This window comes from Mustelus asterias, chromosome 11, assembly GCF_964213995.1.
Source record: "Mustelus asterias chromosome 11, sMusAst1.hap1.1, whole genome shotgun sequence".
Lineage (NCBI taxonomy): Eukaryota > Metazoa > Chordata > Chondrichthyes > Carcharhiniformes > Triakidae > Mustelus > Mustelus asterias.
This window is the reverse complement of record NC_135811.1, coordinates 13,465,364-13,479,671: the sequence shown is the minus strand read 5'-3', so window position 1 is coordinate 13,479,671 and position 14,308 is coordinate 13,465,364. Positions and strand designations below refer to the sequence as shown.

At 44.9% G+C, this 14,308-nt stretch overlaps 1 protein-coding gene across 1 annotated transcript in view; it reads right to left on the bottom strand.

The window, feature by feature from the left end:
* Positions 1–9,778, bottom strand: part of cfap58 (cilia and flagella associated protein 58) — a 222,049-nt gene extending 212,271 nt beyond the window's left edge. Inside the window, exons 1-2 of the mRNA XM_078224321.1 lie at positions 9,773–9,778; positions 4,751–5,035 (exon numbers count right to left, since the gene is read on the bottom strand). Of these exons, the coding sequence (XP_078080447.1) occupies positions 4,751–5,035; positions 9,773–9,778 (291 nt within the window). The remainder of the gene's footprint in view (positions 1–4,750; positions 5,036–9,772) is intronic.
* Between the last annotated feature and the right edge of the window lie 4,530 nt (positions 9,779–14,308).

Here is a 14,308-nt window from a genome sequence, read left to right as displayed (position 1 = left end):
AAGTCCTTGTGCCGTGCTGCCAACTCCTGACACCATGTAGAAGTGCTGGGTTCTCAAACATTGACAACAAGGACTTGTAACAAACAATACTTTGTTTGCCAGCTGAGCAGCTGCTCCATGCTTATCTCCTCGCACTCTGGGAAGAACTCTCGTGCACGTGACCCTTTTCGGAGCCGCGTCATCACGGGACCACTTGGTCCACGCACACCAACTACTATTGACCTTAACTGCTCTCTGAAGTGGCCTGACAAGCCACTCAAGTTGCATTCAGAGCAGCTGGCGAGGGGCTATAACTCCCACCATTGCCAGCAGCTCCCAAAATCTGAAACTGAATAGAAAAAAAAGGGTTCCGCCAAGCGACTCAGCTATGTGAACAACAGCAAGGGAAATGCAAAATGTTCTACAGATGGCAGCCCACACAAATGTGATAACAGGCTCCGAAAGCAGAGATAGTTGAAACAAGGTTGTCAGCTACCTGCTACTGGTTTGCTGAATTGACAGAATGTGGCAGCAAACTTGTACATGTACCAAGTACATATTCAAGTTCAATGGTAAATATTTATTTCTGAAGTCTGTCTGTGGCACTACAAGTTAAGTGATTTCGGGGCTATATTAATAGCTCTTTTAAGATTTCCAGGAGGATCACAATTAGATTAAAAAAAAGAATTGCACTGCAATGAAAGTCACCAATCACAAACATAAGATAACTGAGGAGAAAGCAGCATAGCTGCCATGTGCTATAACTAGGGTGAGGAATTTTAATCCCCAGCAATAATAAAATAAACACTCGTGTTAAAGACATGGTCAGGAAGCTGACTCATTGAGGTGAAGTTGAGCAAACTGCAATCAGCTTATCTACCTTGCAACTCATACAAGAAGATTTTACATTATCACAGCAGGAAAGATCAGTCATGTGGAACTGGAAAGACAAGATGGTGCATGTTTTGAGGGTTAGCTCTTTATTTCCAGGTTTTGATGCCATATTGATAAAGGACTTTCCGATGACAGAAGATCCCTTATTTTTCAAGGTCGAAAATGCGGACACACAATTAAAAGGAAAAGAGAATATTAGGGCATTTGGCTGAAATGATGCAGTATGAGTGTACTCAAATTATGCAGACAGATTGAAAAGGTGTCAGACCACCCTTGGGAGTATTGTGTGCATTTGTGGTCACAAAATTTCAAAAACCAACATATTTCATAGGTGAGGCTATGCAATATAGCAAAAGGAATGGTACAAAATTGCAGGGAGATGCGTTTTGAAGAAACAAGAGGTTTAAACTGTTTAGTCAAAAAAAGATAAATGAGGACCTCACTGGGTGTATAAAATATTCAATGAGGTAAATTAATCAAATCCAGAATATAACCTCAATGTGCATAAGGTCAGAGGATATACAAGTTAATTCAAAGAAGTTTAATTTAAAATAGATCATAGCTAAAAAAAATCCGAAGGGAAATAAGAGTTTCAAAAAACTCAGTCAAGTTTGAAATGTGATTGGATGTTATGTGGATGAGTTAAAAAATTGATGAATGATGTTGATGGACCTCATAGTTCCTTTCTCCTCCTCAACATTTTCTTAAGCTTCTAAAAGGAATTTTACATTTTCTGATCAAACAAAAATATCCATAGGTATGAAGAAGATAGATTGAAGGAATATAGATCAAGGATATTGACCAACTGAGCTGTGTGGAGAAAATGAGCCCATGTCCTTCAGGTGTGAAAATGCATCTGGGAAGTAATGTGTACATGTTACAGGAATATCCAGCAAAGGTTATGGAGCAGCAAAGGGATCTGTACCACATAATGAATAAAGGATTAAGGTTCAAAAAGTCTTCTGATTTATTGTACAATGTAGCGCCAAGAATGCTATGCTTAGTTTATATTAGATCTTGATACATTTACAGTGCTAGGTCTTGTTTTGGCCTGCACACTCAGCAAGTGATACTGGGGGCCTGAAAAACGCAGAGAAAAGGGTAAACATAATAATTCCTAGTCTTAGGACTCCTAATTATTGGAATGGGCTCAGTCAAATAGGGGGGACCCTCTATGACAGTCTGGTCCATTCCTCAATCACTCCCAACACCTTGCCCTTTTCCCATGGCAATTTCCATACAATTGCAGAAGGTGTAGCACCTGTCCTTTTACCTGCTCTCTCCTCACCACCCAAGATCCAAAACACACTTTCTCAGTGAAGCAGCAATTTACTTGTGATTCTTTCAGTTTAGTGGTGTGGTCTCCTCTTCATTGGACAGGGTGGCTGCTTTGTTGAACACGTCCGCTCACTCCACAAGCGTGATACCAAGCTTCCGATTGCTTGCCATTTTAATTCACCACCTTGCTCTCAGATTCATATTTGTCCTCAACCTGCTGCAGTGTTCCAGTGAAGCTCGACACAAGCTTGAGAAACAATATCTCATAGATATTGTTTCAGATATCAGCCTTCTGGACTCAACATTTGAGTTCACCAATTTTAGACCAAGAACTCTGTCCTATATTTTGACTCTTTTTTTTTTGCAATGTACCTGTTTGCATCGTGTTTTTCATATTTTTGCTTTTTGACGGCACTGTTCATCACTCCCTTTGCCTATTGTTCCATGGCATCTTTGTCATGTAATCTCTCCCACCCTATCCCAGACTTTCCCTTTTGTACTTCCACTCCCTTCTCCCTTTTATAAGCACAAAAACGCACTGGACTTCTACATTCCTTACTTGTAAGAAGAGTTATATTTGACGTGAGACGTTAATTCTGTTTTTCCTTCTAATGATAATACCCCGTTGAGTATTTCCAACATTTTCTGTTTATATTTCAATCAAATGGGAATTCATTGGGAAAACATCACAATATGGACTGAATATTTTAAATATGATTAAGCAAATAGATTCCTTTCTGGTAGATTATTTGAACAGGTGAGGATGGGTAAACTAAGGGATATGAGTATGAAATACAAAATAGTTCTGTTAGCTATCAAGAGAAATTTACTTTTCACAGGAGTCATTGGACGGGATTTTATGACCTCGCTTGTCCCAAAACTATAAAATCCTGCCCGATGTCAACGGACCTTTCCATGTTCCGCCCCTCACCCATTCCAAATCCTGTAGTGGCTGGGGCGGTAAAATTCTGACCATTGCTTTCGGGAAGCCACCAAAGCATGGGTATGTATGTGGGTTTCTGCAGTATGTGGGTTTCTGCAGTATGTGGGTTTCTGCAGTATGTGGGTTTCTGCGGTAATTTAAAAGCAGTTGGACATGCAAGAAGAGGACATATTGAATTACAGAAGATAGATAAGATTAGTTATAGCATCAGTTACTGCAGCTTCCTGGATTTTGCTTCATTGTCTTTGGGAGTCAGAGACAAATTTCCCAATGCTTTTTTTCCTGAATCAATCTCAGGATTTTTAATCTGGCATTTTTCTCTCAACAGGGGATTGCGTAACTGGGGAAAATGGTGCACATGAAGTCTACCCCATCTGGATGGGACGAGCTTGGAGAACTAAGTGGACACTTGGAAGTCTTTTCTATAAGATAGTCAGAGAAATAACTGGAAATATTTAAAATATTTTGCAGCTCAACTCAAGAAATGCTGTTAAATACTGCTGGTGTTCCCAGATGCTCACTGCTTGTTCCACAGGTTGGATTCAAGTCATGAGCAACAACAGTGAAAACAACCACGCATGGATAAGGCCGCCTTATTCAACAGCTTCGAGTTGCTGGCTCTAGACTTTCATGTCAGTGGCAACTCCACACAGCCCGTCAATGTGGAAAATTGGATATACTGGAAAATTGAGAGAGAATAAAGGTCCAGCACCAAGCAGAGCCTCCACCAATACTTCACCAGCGATCCACTGGAAAAATCCAGTTCAAGTGGCTCTCAGCCGCTCTGGAGATACTTGCACTAGCCCATCTTTATTAATAACCATGCCTCCAAAGGCAAAGCTGCAATATAAACAAACCGTTTGGATAAACTTAAAGACAAAATGATGCTCTTCCTTACTAATCTTGTGATTCCTTTTTTAATTACTGTGACGCCAGCTCATCATTATGTATTCATGTGAAAACACTGCAAGCTAAATTAAGCTTTCTAGAGATCTCCCTTTGCACCTGCAAAGCAATAAGTTATCTCACAGAGAACAACCAATTACCTGGCCAGTTGCCTGGTTAAACGCTGAACCTTAGTGCGGGCTAAGTGGAACCTGGAGGAACAATGATGATATACACATATTTTAAATTTGAGAATTTGCTGAGTTGCCAATCTGAAACATGTGAGCAAGCTGCATACTGGTTTGCTAGTGCACCGATCTGCCTGCAAATTGTGACATTTCGAGATAAGTCTATTGAGAAATAGAAACATAGAAACCCTACAGTGCAGAAGGAGGCCATTTGGTCCGTTGAATCTGCACTGACAACAATCCCTGGCAGGCCCCATCCCTGTAATCCCACATACTTACCCCGCTAATCCCTCTAACCTACACATCCCAGGACACTAAGGGGCAATTTAGCATGGCCAATGCACCTAACCCGCACATCTTTGGACTGTGGGAGGAAACCGGAGCACCCGAAGGAAACCCATGCAGAGAATGTGCAAACTCCACACAGACAGTGACTCAAGTCAGGAATCGAACCCAGGTCCCTGGAGCTAGGAGGTAATAATGCTAAGCACTGTGCCACCGTGTTGCCCACATGGGTATACTGTGCGTTTCGCAGACAACTCAGTAGAGCCCAAACCCGCCAGAGAATTGTCACAAACCTCACCTGCTTTAAGGAATCGATAGTTGACTGGTCGTCTTGCGAGAGCTTCAGGGCAGTTGTCACTTTCGTTGAATTTGCGACAATTTCGGCATTTAGGTCCTTGCATTTTGCCATCAGGCGCTTCTCATTTTCATGGGATTTCTTGAGGGCTCGATGCAGCTTTTCATACTCAACACGAAATTTATCCAGTCCCTTGTCTCCCATAAGTTCAGAAAGGACATCTTGGAAGTCCCGCTCCAATGCCTCAAAGGCATGGTCCTCCAAAATTGCTTTCGCTGACTTATCCTGCTAAAGAAAATGAAGAGAGGGGTGGGGTACAGAGCACAGGGGTGGGGGGGGTGGGGGAGATAAATTAGTCACAGGTACACCAATGTCTTAAAACAGAAAAAAAGTGATCCTAAAAAATGATTTTAATCTGTTCTCGCTTCTCTCATCAGAAGAACACGTATTTGTCCCTTGGAATACATTTATATTATTTGTCGCAATGCCTTCCTTGAGAGCTTGCTTCGTAAACCAATGGAGTGGAGTTGCTTGCGTTGGACTGGGATAGGCACAGTAAGTAGTCTCACAACACCTGGTTAAAGTCCAACAGGTTTATTTGGTAGCACGAGCTTTCGGAGCTCTGCTCCTCCACTTACCTGATGAAGGAGCAGCGCTCCGAAAGCTCGTGCTACCAAATAAACCTGTTGGACTTCAACCTGGTGTTGTGAGACTACTTACTAAACCAATGGATGCAAAGTTCCAGTGCACAAAGCAGTAAGCTGAGAGGATCTCCAGATCAAAATTCTACAAATAAGCCAACTAACTTGGTGTGCTCAAAAAGTGTATGTAGATTGCTTTGTTTTGCTTTTGATTGCAGGCATTTGGGAAACGTTTCCCTTTCAAGTATTTTTTTGTACCCCTTTTCCTGATCCACTGTTCTTGATGCCTGCAACTGAAAGGATGATGGTATGGACTGTCCCCAGTCTGCCGCTGATGCCAACAACAGCAACTTGCACTTGAATATATAGCACGAAAAAGTGCTTTAAAAAGTTTTTAAAAGTTCCAACACGCTTCACAGGAGCATTGTTAAATAAAATTTGACACCATGCCACAAAAGGGAATATTACAACTAAAAGCTGAAAACGCTGGAGACACTTGACAAGTTAATCAGAATCTGTGAAGAGAGGGAGAGCAGAAGAGTTAATGTTGGGCGGCATGATGGCACTTCTGCCTCTCAACGCCTTGGTTCGATTCCGGCCTTGGGTGACTGTTTGGGCAAGATGGTTTTTTGGAGAGTTGGTGCAGTCGATGGGCTGAATGGCCTCCTTCTTCACTGTAGTGATTCTATGGTCCATGAACTTTCTGCTTCCCTCTCCACAAATGCTTCCTGACCAGAAGTGTTTCCAGCATTTCCTCATATTCTACATTTATTGGAAGAGTATAACAATTGTCATAAAACATATTTACATAATTGTTTAAAAGTAACATCATGGTAATTTTTTAAGAAGGAATATATCCCTCAGGGAAATGTTTTGTTTTCTGATTTTCTTCCCTTTTCCCTGAAGGTTTATGCTGGGTTACAGTCCAATCCTGTGCCTTGGCCAAGTTATCATTCTTCACGAACAAGCCCCCAGGTCCCTGTGGCACAATACCACACTGGGCAGTGCATCTACTCACTCAGCTATCTAGGGAGCTTGATAAAGTTTATTGTAAAAGAAACGAAGCCTTCATGGAAATGTATTTGGCAAACTTGATTATACTTTAAGAAGAGCACAGATTGCACAGTGGTTAGCACTCCGGCCTCACAGCGCCAAGGACCTGGATTCAATTCCAGCCTCGGGTCACTGTCTGCGTGGAGTCTGCACGTACTCCCCCGCGTCTGCGTGTGTTTCCTCCGGGTGCTCCGGTTTCCTCCCACAGTCCAAGGATGTGCGGGTTAGGTTGATTGGCCATGCTAAATTGCCCCTTAGTGTCAGGTGGATTAGCAGGGTGGATGCATGGGGTTGTGGGTTAGATTGTTGTCGGCGCAATCTCGATGGGCCAAGTGGCCTCCTTCTGCATTGTAGGGATTCTATGGATATCTAATTTTACAATTGTTCAGCATGACTTGTAAGCCATTTTCTCCCATCGACCTGCAGATAAACTTCAGATACTGGCTGCATGTGGAGGCAAATGTGAAATTGGCCAAACATAATTGTAACCTCATCACCTCCAAACCCACTTAGAATATTAACCTTAGGAAGATGGGAACAGGGCAACACACGTAGCTCATTCAACCCCTCAAGTTTCTCCCCCCAAGCATAGTTTAATTTTCACCTTTTGCTTTTTTATTCATTTGTGAGACATGGGTGTCGCTGGCTGGCCAGCATTTATTGCCCATCCCTAGTTGCCCTTGACAAGGTGGTGGTGAGCTGTCTTCTTGAATCGCTGCAGTCCATGTGCTGTGGGTTGACCCACAATGCCATTAGGGAGGGAATTCCAGGATTTTACCCAGCGGCTGTGAAGGAACGCCGATATATTTCCAAGTCAGGATGGTGAGTGGCTTGGAGGGGAACTTTAAGCAAGGGGAACCTGCTTAAACATTTGCTTTTGGGTCAGACTATCAGTCAAACTTTAAGCCCCTGTATCACTGCTGATGGTGTAGGCTCCCTGAGCTACACTGACAAACTGAGCACGAGGTCTGGCTCCTGCAGCTTGCAATCAGATCCAGCTTGAATGTTCACCCCTTGATGACCCAAAAAAACATAGTGGAGGACTTTTTTGCAACCAATCTCAGGGCACTAAACATTATTCCGGATGGATTGGTTGCAAGACTGTGGAAGAACAGAAAAACATCAAGGATTTAATCTTAAAGTGTGTGAAGTAATAGAAAAGGCAACATCCAATATAGGCAGGAAAGAACATCGCAGTTCAATTTTCTTTGGTCATTCGAGTGACTGATACACCGAAGAAACCCATCATCAATATCCCACAGTCTTCAAACAAAACGGAGAAATCAATGTTTGATATTAGATATATGCCGCTGACAACATGCAGAGAATGAATGTCAAAATCGATAAAAGCCCTGGCTTGGGGATTCCTTGTATCCAAATGGATATTGTTGGAGTTTGACTTGCTAAAATCACGCATTCATGAACACAAAGCACCAGGAAGCTACAACCATCTATCCCTGAAGCCAAGTGTGAAAACTTCCAGTTCTCTGCAATTCCTGGTGGCAGGAGATAAAACGTGAGTGAAATCTCTGTGGGAACATGATAATCCAACACTGGAGCAAGGTAAACTGAATGAGTCTAAACCATTCCTAATGGTTGGAGAGCAAACACTGAATCACTGGTGAGGCCTCAGTAACCAGAGCTATTAAAAAGATCATGTTCTTATCACTTGACTCCGTATAGGCAACAGTTACTTAAGCTGTCCAAACCTGCGAGAATATACCAATGCTGATTGACTGTGTGTTAACTGCAATGTTGATAAACATAAACCAAACAACAGTGCAGTGTAACACTTGACTATTTGTAAACTTTGACTCTTGCACAGACTGAGTGGAGTGCAGTCCCACAGGGAGAAAGTGTACTTCGTGTTTGTGTTCTCTACCCGTGTGAATTTCTCCATAGATTGGATGGTGATGGATAGCCATCTATCAATGCAATATATAAACCGTCCTGGATTTATGTAGCACATGTCAGAACCTTGGGATTTTCCAAAGCACTTTACAGACAGTGAAGTATGTTTTGAAGTATGGTGATTGTTGTAATATAGGAAAGCACACAGCAAGCTCCCACAAACAGCAATCTGACAATAATCGGGTAATCTGATTTTGTGACGCTACTTGAAGGATAAATATTGGCCAGGCTTCTTCATAATAGTGCCTCTGGGTCTCTTGTAGCCAGCTCAGGCTTGGTTCGACAACTCGACCAAACGGCAGCACTCCGCTGGAAGTGTCAAATCCCGGAGTGGGGGCTTGAACCCTGGGACCCGCTGACACAGAACAAGAGTGCCACCCACCGAGCCACAGAGAGATCAGAAAATAAGGGTGAGGATGTCACCCCCAGTGGGCTGGATTTCCCTCACAAGAAGGGTGGGTGGCACAGAGCGACTCAAGGAAAGCTGAACCTCTTCAGGGAGGTGAATTGGAGGAAGGTGAGGGGGTGGGGGAAGGAGGGGTGGAGTGCCGGTAAAGGCAGAGTGAGTTTGGGACAGGTTTGCTCCTCCTGGGGGTGGAGGGAAGAGTGTGGGGGTGGGGTGGGGATAGGGGCAGGTTTACTCCTCCTGGGCAGTGGGGTGGGGGTGAGGGTGGGCATAAGGATGGTTTTGGGCTGGGGTGGGGATGAGGCTGGGGGTGGGATGAGGGTGAGGGTGAAGAGTGAGGTGGGGTGGAGATAGGGGCAGGTTTACTCCTCCTGGGGGATGGGGTGGGGATTGGGGCGTGGGGGGGGGTGGTGGGTATGGTGACTAGGGGTGGAAGAAGGGGGGAGGAAGGTGGGGGAGGAAGGTGGGGAAGGGGGAGTGGGTGGTTTTGGGGTGGGGATGAGGGTGGGGATGCGGGGGGGATGAGGGTGGGGATGGGGTGGGGATGGGGGTGGGGGTGGGGATGAAGGTGGGGGAAAGGGTAAAGATGGGGTGTGGGGATGAGGGTGGAGATGGGGAGTGGGGGTGGAGAGTAGGGGTGGGGTAGGGGTGGGAAGGGGAGGGGTGGTTTTGGGGTGAGGGGGAGGATGGGGGTGGGAGTGGAGTTGGGGTGGGAATGGGATGGGAAGGGGGAGAGGTGGTTTTGGGGTGAGGTGGGGATGAAGGTAGGGTTGGGGGTAGGGGTGGCGGAGGGGGTAGTTTTGGGGTGGGGGTGAGGGGGAGGGTGGGGAGTGGGGGTGGGGTTGTTTTGGGGTGGGGGTGAGGGGGAGATGGGGGTGGGGATGAAGGTAGGGTTGGGGGTAGGGGTAGTTTTGGGGTGAGGGGAAGGATGGGGTGGGTGGGGGTAGTTTTGGGGTGAGGGGTGAAGGTGGGGTGTGGGGGTGTGGTTGACTATATGGGCTTCCATGCACTTACCGCCATGGTGATTGCTGAGGGTGAGGCAGAGGGAGGGAGGGGAGGCTTTGCCGGTGCAGCTCTGCCGCCGAGCCGCTGTCTCTGCCCCTCTGGCCGCAGCTCCCTCGCGTCCTACCCGTCTCCTAGCAACCACGCAGAGCGGCGTCGCGCCGCGCGTGCGTGCTCTGGCCCCGCCCCCTCCAGCAGCAGAAACTTTCTGGACAACTTTGAGAAAGTGAGAGAAGTTGCCACTGAGTGTTGCAGCTTTACTCACAGTGCAGGCAATCAGGAACATTAATACAAGATAACCCAAAAACTGACTGCCTGAATCTACTGCACCATTTAATCACCACAATTATTCAGCAACAATTTCAAAGGAATGCCTGGTATCTTCAATTAGAGACTTCAATTAGAGACTCAATTAGAGTTCCCCTTTGGGGAACAGTGTCCATCGATAATCTGTTTGGACCACCTTCTGAACATTCTTTCTGTGGACAGCGGGATAGGTCACCCAACTGCTAATCCACAAATCTTGGATGATTCTCTGGGGATCCCGGTTTGCACCGGTCAATGGTCAAATTTGAATTTCAAACATAAAACTTCCACAGCCAATAAGTTGGAGGTCCCAACAAGAAGGATGTTCCCGATGGTGGGGCTGTCAGAATCAGGGGTCACAGTCTGAGGATACAGGGTAGACTGTTTAGCACAGAGGCGAGGAGAAACTTCTTCACCCTGAGAGTGGTCAGCCTGTGGAATTCCCCACCACAGAAAGCAGTTGAAATGAAAACATTGAATGTTTTCAAGATTCAGTTAGATATAGCACTTGAGGTGAAGGGGATCAAAGGATATGGGGGGGAGACAGGATCAGGTTACTGAGTTGGATGATCAGCCGTGATCATAATGAATGGCGGAGCAGCCTCAAAGGGCCGAATGGCCTCCTCCTGCACCTATTTTCTATATCTCAATGTTTAATTTCCCTTCAAACTGGATCAAATGTTCCAGCTTTCCCATTTATTCTGCAGGAGGGAACTGTTCTGAGACTGGGCCCTTCTATCTTGGACTCGAGGCATGGGACTTGGTTCTTAGGTAGACTGTATGCATGCTCTGGTACCTGCTCAGCACTTGTTCATTATGTTATAGACAGGAGGGGGCTTAAATTAAACAGCATTAATTGCTCCTCTCACCATCCATCTGTAAACAGAAACGTATTTTGATGTGTTTCCCCCTCGATAAGTTGTGGCATATTCAAACACCCGGTTTTGGTGTAATGTAATTTTGTATTAATAAAACCATACCAAACACATGGCAGGACCAACACAAAGGGTTAGTTTATTTTTGCACACTCAAAATGGGGGAGCAGAATTGCAACATTAGTTCCTTTACATTCATGCAGTAGAAGAAGAATAGAGAAAAGAAAGATTTACAGACCACAGAGAAAGGAAATAATATTTTCACATGGGTTCCAGAGTCAAAGTCCAATACAGTATTCCTCCATGGAAGTCAGCAGGTTGAAAACCGGTGCTGGATAATTCACTTTTCCGGTGGTGTTGACTTCACAGGATGAGGTGGGCATACTGAGATGAATCACGCTTGTGAGGATGGTATAGAATTTCCAGCAGAAGCACTGGAGATGGGGCCAAGTGTCCAACCTGAGCCAGAGCCTTGCCTGTAATACTATTAGATGGTAAAATGGCAGACTCACATTTTATAGGACTGGTTCCGTGAATGAGAGTTCTATATCACATGACTCCCACCCCTTCACACTGTCTTTGACAAACAATGTGTATCCCTCATCTGGATCCCCGTGATTGTTGAATGTCTCAACCATGAACAATAGAAAGGAAGGTTGTTGGGCCCTTTGTCTTAGCAGACAAACCGTCTCCTGTTGGTCAGCCTAGGTTATGAATTGCAGATGGCCTTTGTATAGCTCTCTTTGAATTTGGTCTGTGCTATCAACAAGGTGTAGTTAGTAACTCTTCAGGGGTAACAGGGGTTCCCTGATACTATCAGGCAGCTCTTTTGTTCTAGGGTCACAGGCAGACATTGTTTTAGCCATTTTAGTAAAGAAGCATGCTGCAATGACTGGGGTAGGAGGAATGCACAGTTTATCTTGTCCCAACATTCCACAGGTCACACTATTAGTTTAAAAGCTTAATTCACTCACCAAAATGATCCATTATTTACTTTCACTCCTGTTAGATCCATAATAAAAGGTTTCTTTCAATAAACTCAGAATAATTGATTTATTATAAAACAAAACTTTAAAAAAAAACAAGGTGATTAACACATGATTGACAAATAATAAGGGCGACATGGTGGCACAGTGGTTAGCACTGCTTCCTCACAGCACCAGGGACCCGTATTTTGGATTCCCAGCTTGGGCCACTAACTGTGTGCAGTTTGCACATTCTCCCTATGCCTGCGTGAGTTTCCTTCAAGTAGTCCAGTTCCCTGCCACAGTCCAAAGATGTGCGGGTTAGGTGGATTGCCCATGCTAAATTGCCCCTTAGTGTCAGGGGGACTAGCTAGGGTAAATGCATGGGGTCATGGGGATAGGGCCTGGGTTATAGTCGGTGCAGACTTGATGGGCCAAATGGCCTCCTTCTGCACTGTAGGGATTCTATGAATCTATGATTCCATAATTGTTATCTGGATGTATAACTATCTATCCCTTTTAAAATTCCCCAGCACACACATACACACAAACAAATTTACACACACAAAACAGACAAACTTATAGGTGTCTCTGCAGAGAAGGGCAAATGAAGAGTAGACTTTGAAAAATTGGATGAAGTTTGCAGGGTTTCAACGCTGTCAATCTGGAGCATCCTCGTGTAAAGACAAATCATTACTCCCAGTGGAGACCTGGAAGCTCTCAGTAACAGAGCTTCAGCATGGAGGAAAATAGAGGCAGATCAATTCTTCGTGTCTCAGCCTCTCAGGTTTCCAAAGACAGACAAGCTCCACTGAGCTGAGATTCTGAGCTATATACTGACAATCTCACAGTTTCAGGCAAGGCAAAGGGAGAGAAAGCTGGGCAGCTTTTCACTTTCGCAATTCAGTCTCAACTGAACTTTTAAGTAAGTTCAAAATTTAGCTCATCTTTGTCATGTGATTTCCAGTAACTCAATAGCCTTTGCCTTCAAACCAGTTGTTTTTCCCATCAATTAAAATGACAAACAAACAAACAACTCTCCATCATCAAGTACCATCTCGAACAACTGAGTCGGTCAAGGTACTTTTCTCACTAAATAGCCTTCACTGGACTTGCACAAAAAGAAAAAACTGACTTCCCTCACTTGTGGAGACTCTGAATTGGACTTGATTTGATTGAATTGGATTTTTTTTTAAATGATGTTTCTTTATTAAACCCTTTCTTTGATTTACAAGTCGGAGTAAGTTTCGTTGTATTTTCATTAGCTGCATTTTGAAGAGTTCCTTCTGAAGAAACGATTAATACTCAGAGGGCTGGTTAAGCTGCTCTGGGCTATCGCAGGGGGAGGCTGCGTATCTCACTCTGTGAGAGCCAGCTCCTTTGATCAGCGGACTGGGCAGCTTTTGTCCAATTTAGCTCCTGTTGGTCCACCTTGGTAACCTGTGGGTTCAGCTGTTCAAACCCAGGGACTGTGATTAGGCTGAGGGTCAGGCGATTGGGACACTTTCATGGAAGTTTGGCCTGTTTAGGGGATTCCAGTTCAGTGTCCGGCTCAGCTTGGTATCCCAGTTCCTGTTGCTAGGTACTTTAGGTTAGCAAGGCAACTGGTACGGTGGTTAGCACTGCTGCCTCACGGCACCAGGGTTTGATTCCCAGCTTGGGTCACTGTCTGTGTGGAGTTTGCATGTTCTCCCCGTGTTTGTGTGGGTTTCCTCTGGGTGCTCCAGTTTCCTCCCACAGTCCATAAGACGTGCTGGTTAGGTGCATTGGCCATGGGGACTGTACCCGAACAGGTGCTGGAGTGTGGCGACTACGGGATTTTCACAGTAACTTCATTGCAGTGCTAATGTAAGCCTACTTGTGATACTAATAAATAAACTAAACTTAAACAACAGGAGGGCAATCTGTTCCTGAACTTGTGCTTGTCTTTCTGAGTTGATAGGAAGATAGCTGTTTGGAAGGGACCTCTCCCGCATCCATAACAGAGAGTGCTGTAGCCTGCAGCCTGTTAGGGATCATTTAAATGCAGTGGGAAGCCCATTCAGATTGCTCACGATCTCCCCTTTCAAAAATTTCTTAAATCACTGGGATATTCCCTCCTCCAATAAACACCTTTGACTGGGAATTTAAGATGCAATCTTCTCGTTGCTCGCTCCACTATGCCACTCTCTTACTCTAATATTTCACCCTCAGTTCAGAAAGCAATCTCGTTCCTAATCCCCCTCAAGTTAACAGAGCCTTTTTCCCAGACTAATCGACCATCTCCCCCATCTGCCCACTTCCCACCTTCTTCCCCTGCAATTCACAAACTCACTCTAGCTCCTTCATCTTCTCCCACCTGTGCTGGCTGCAGCAATCCCATATTACATTGCAGCTTCTTGACTGGGTCAAACTTGGCGCTA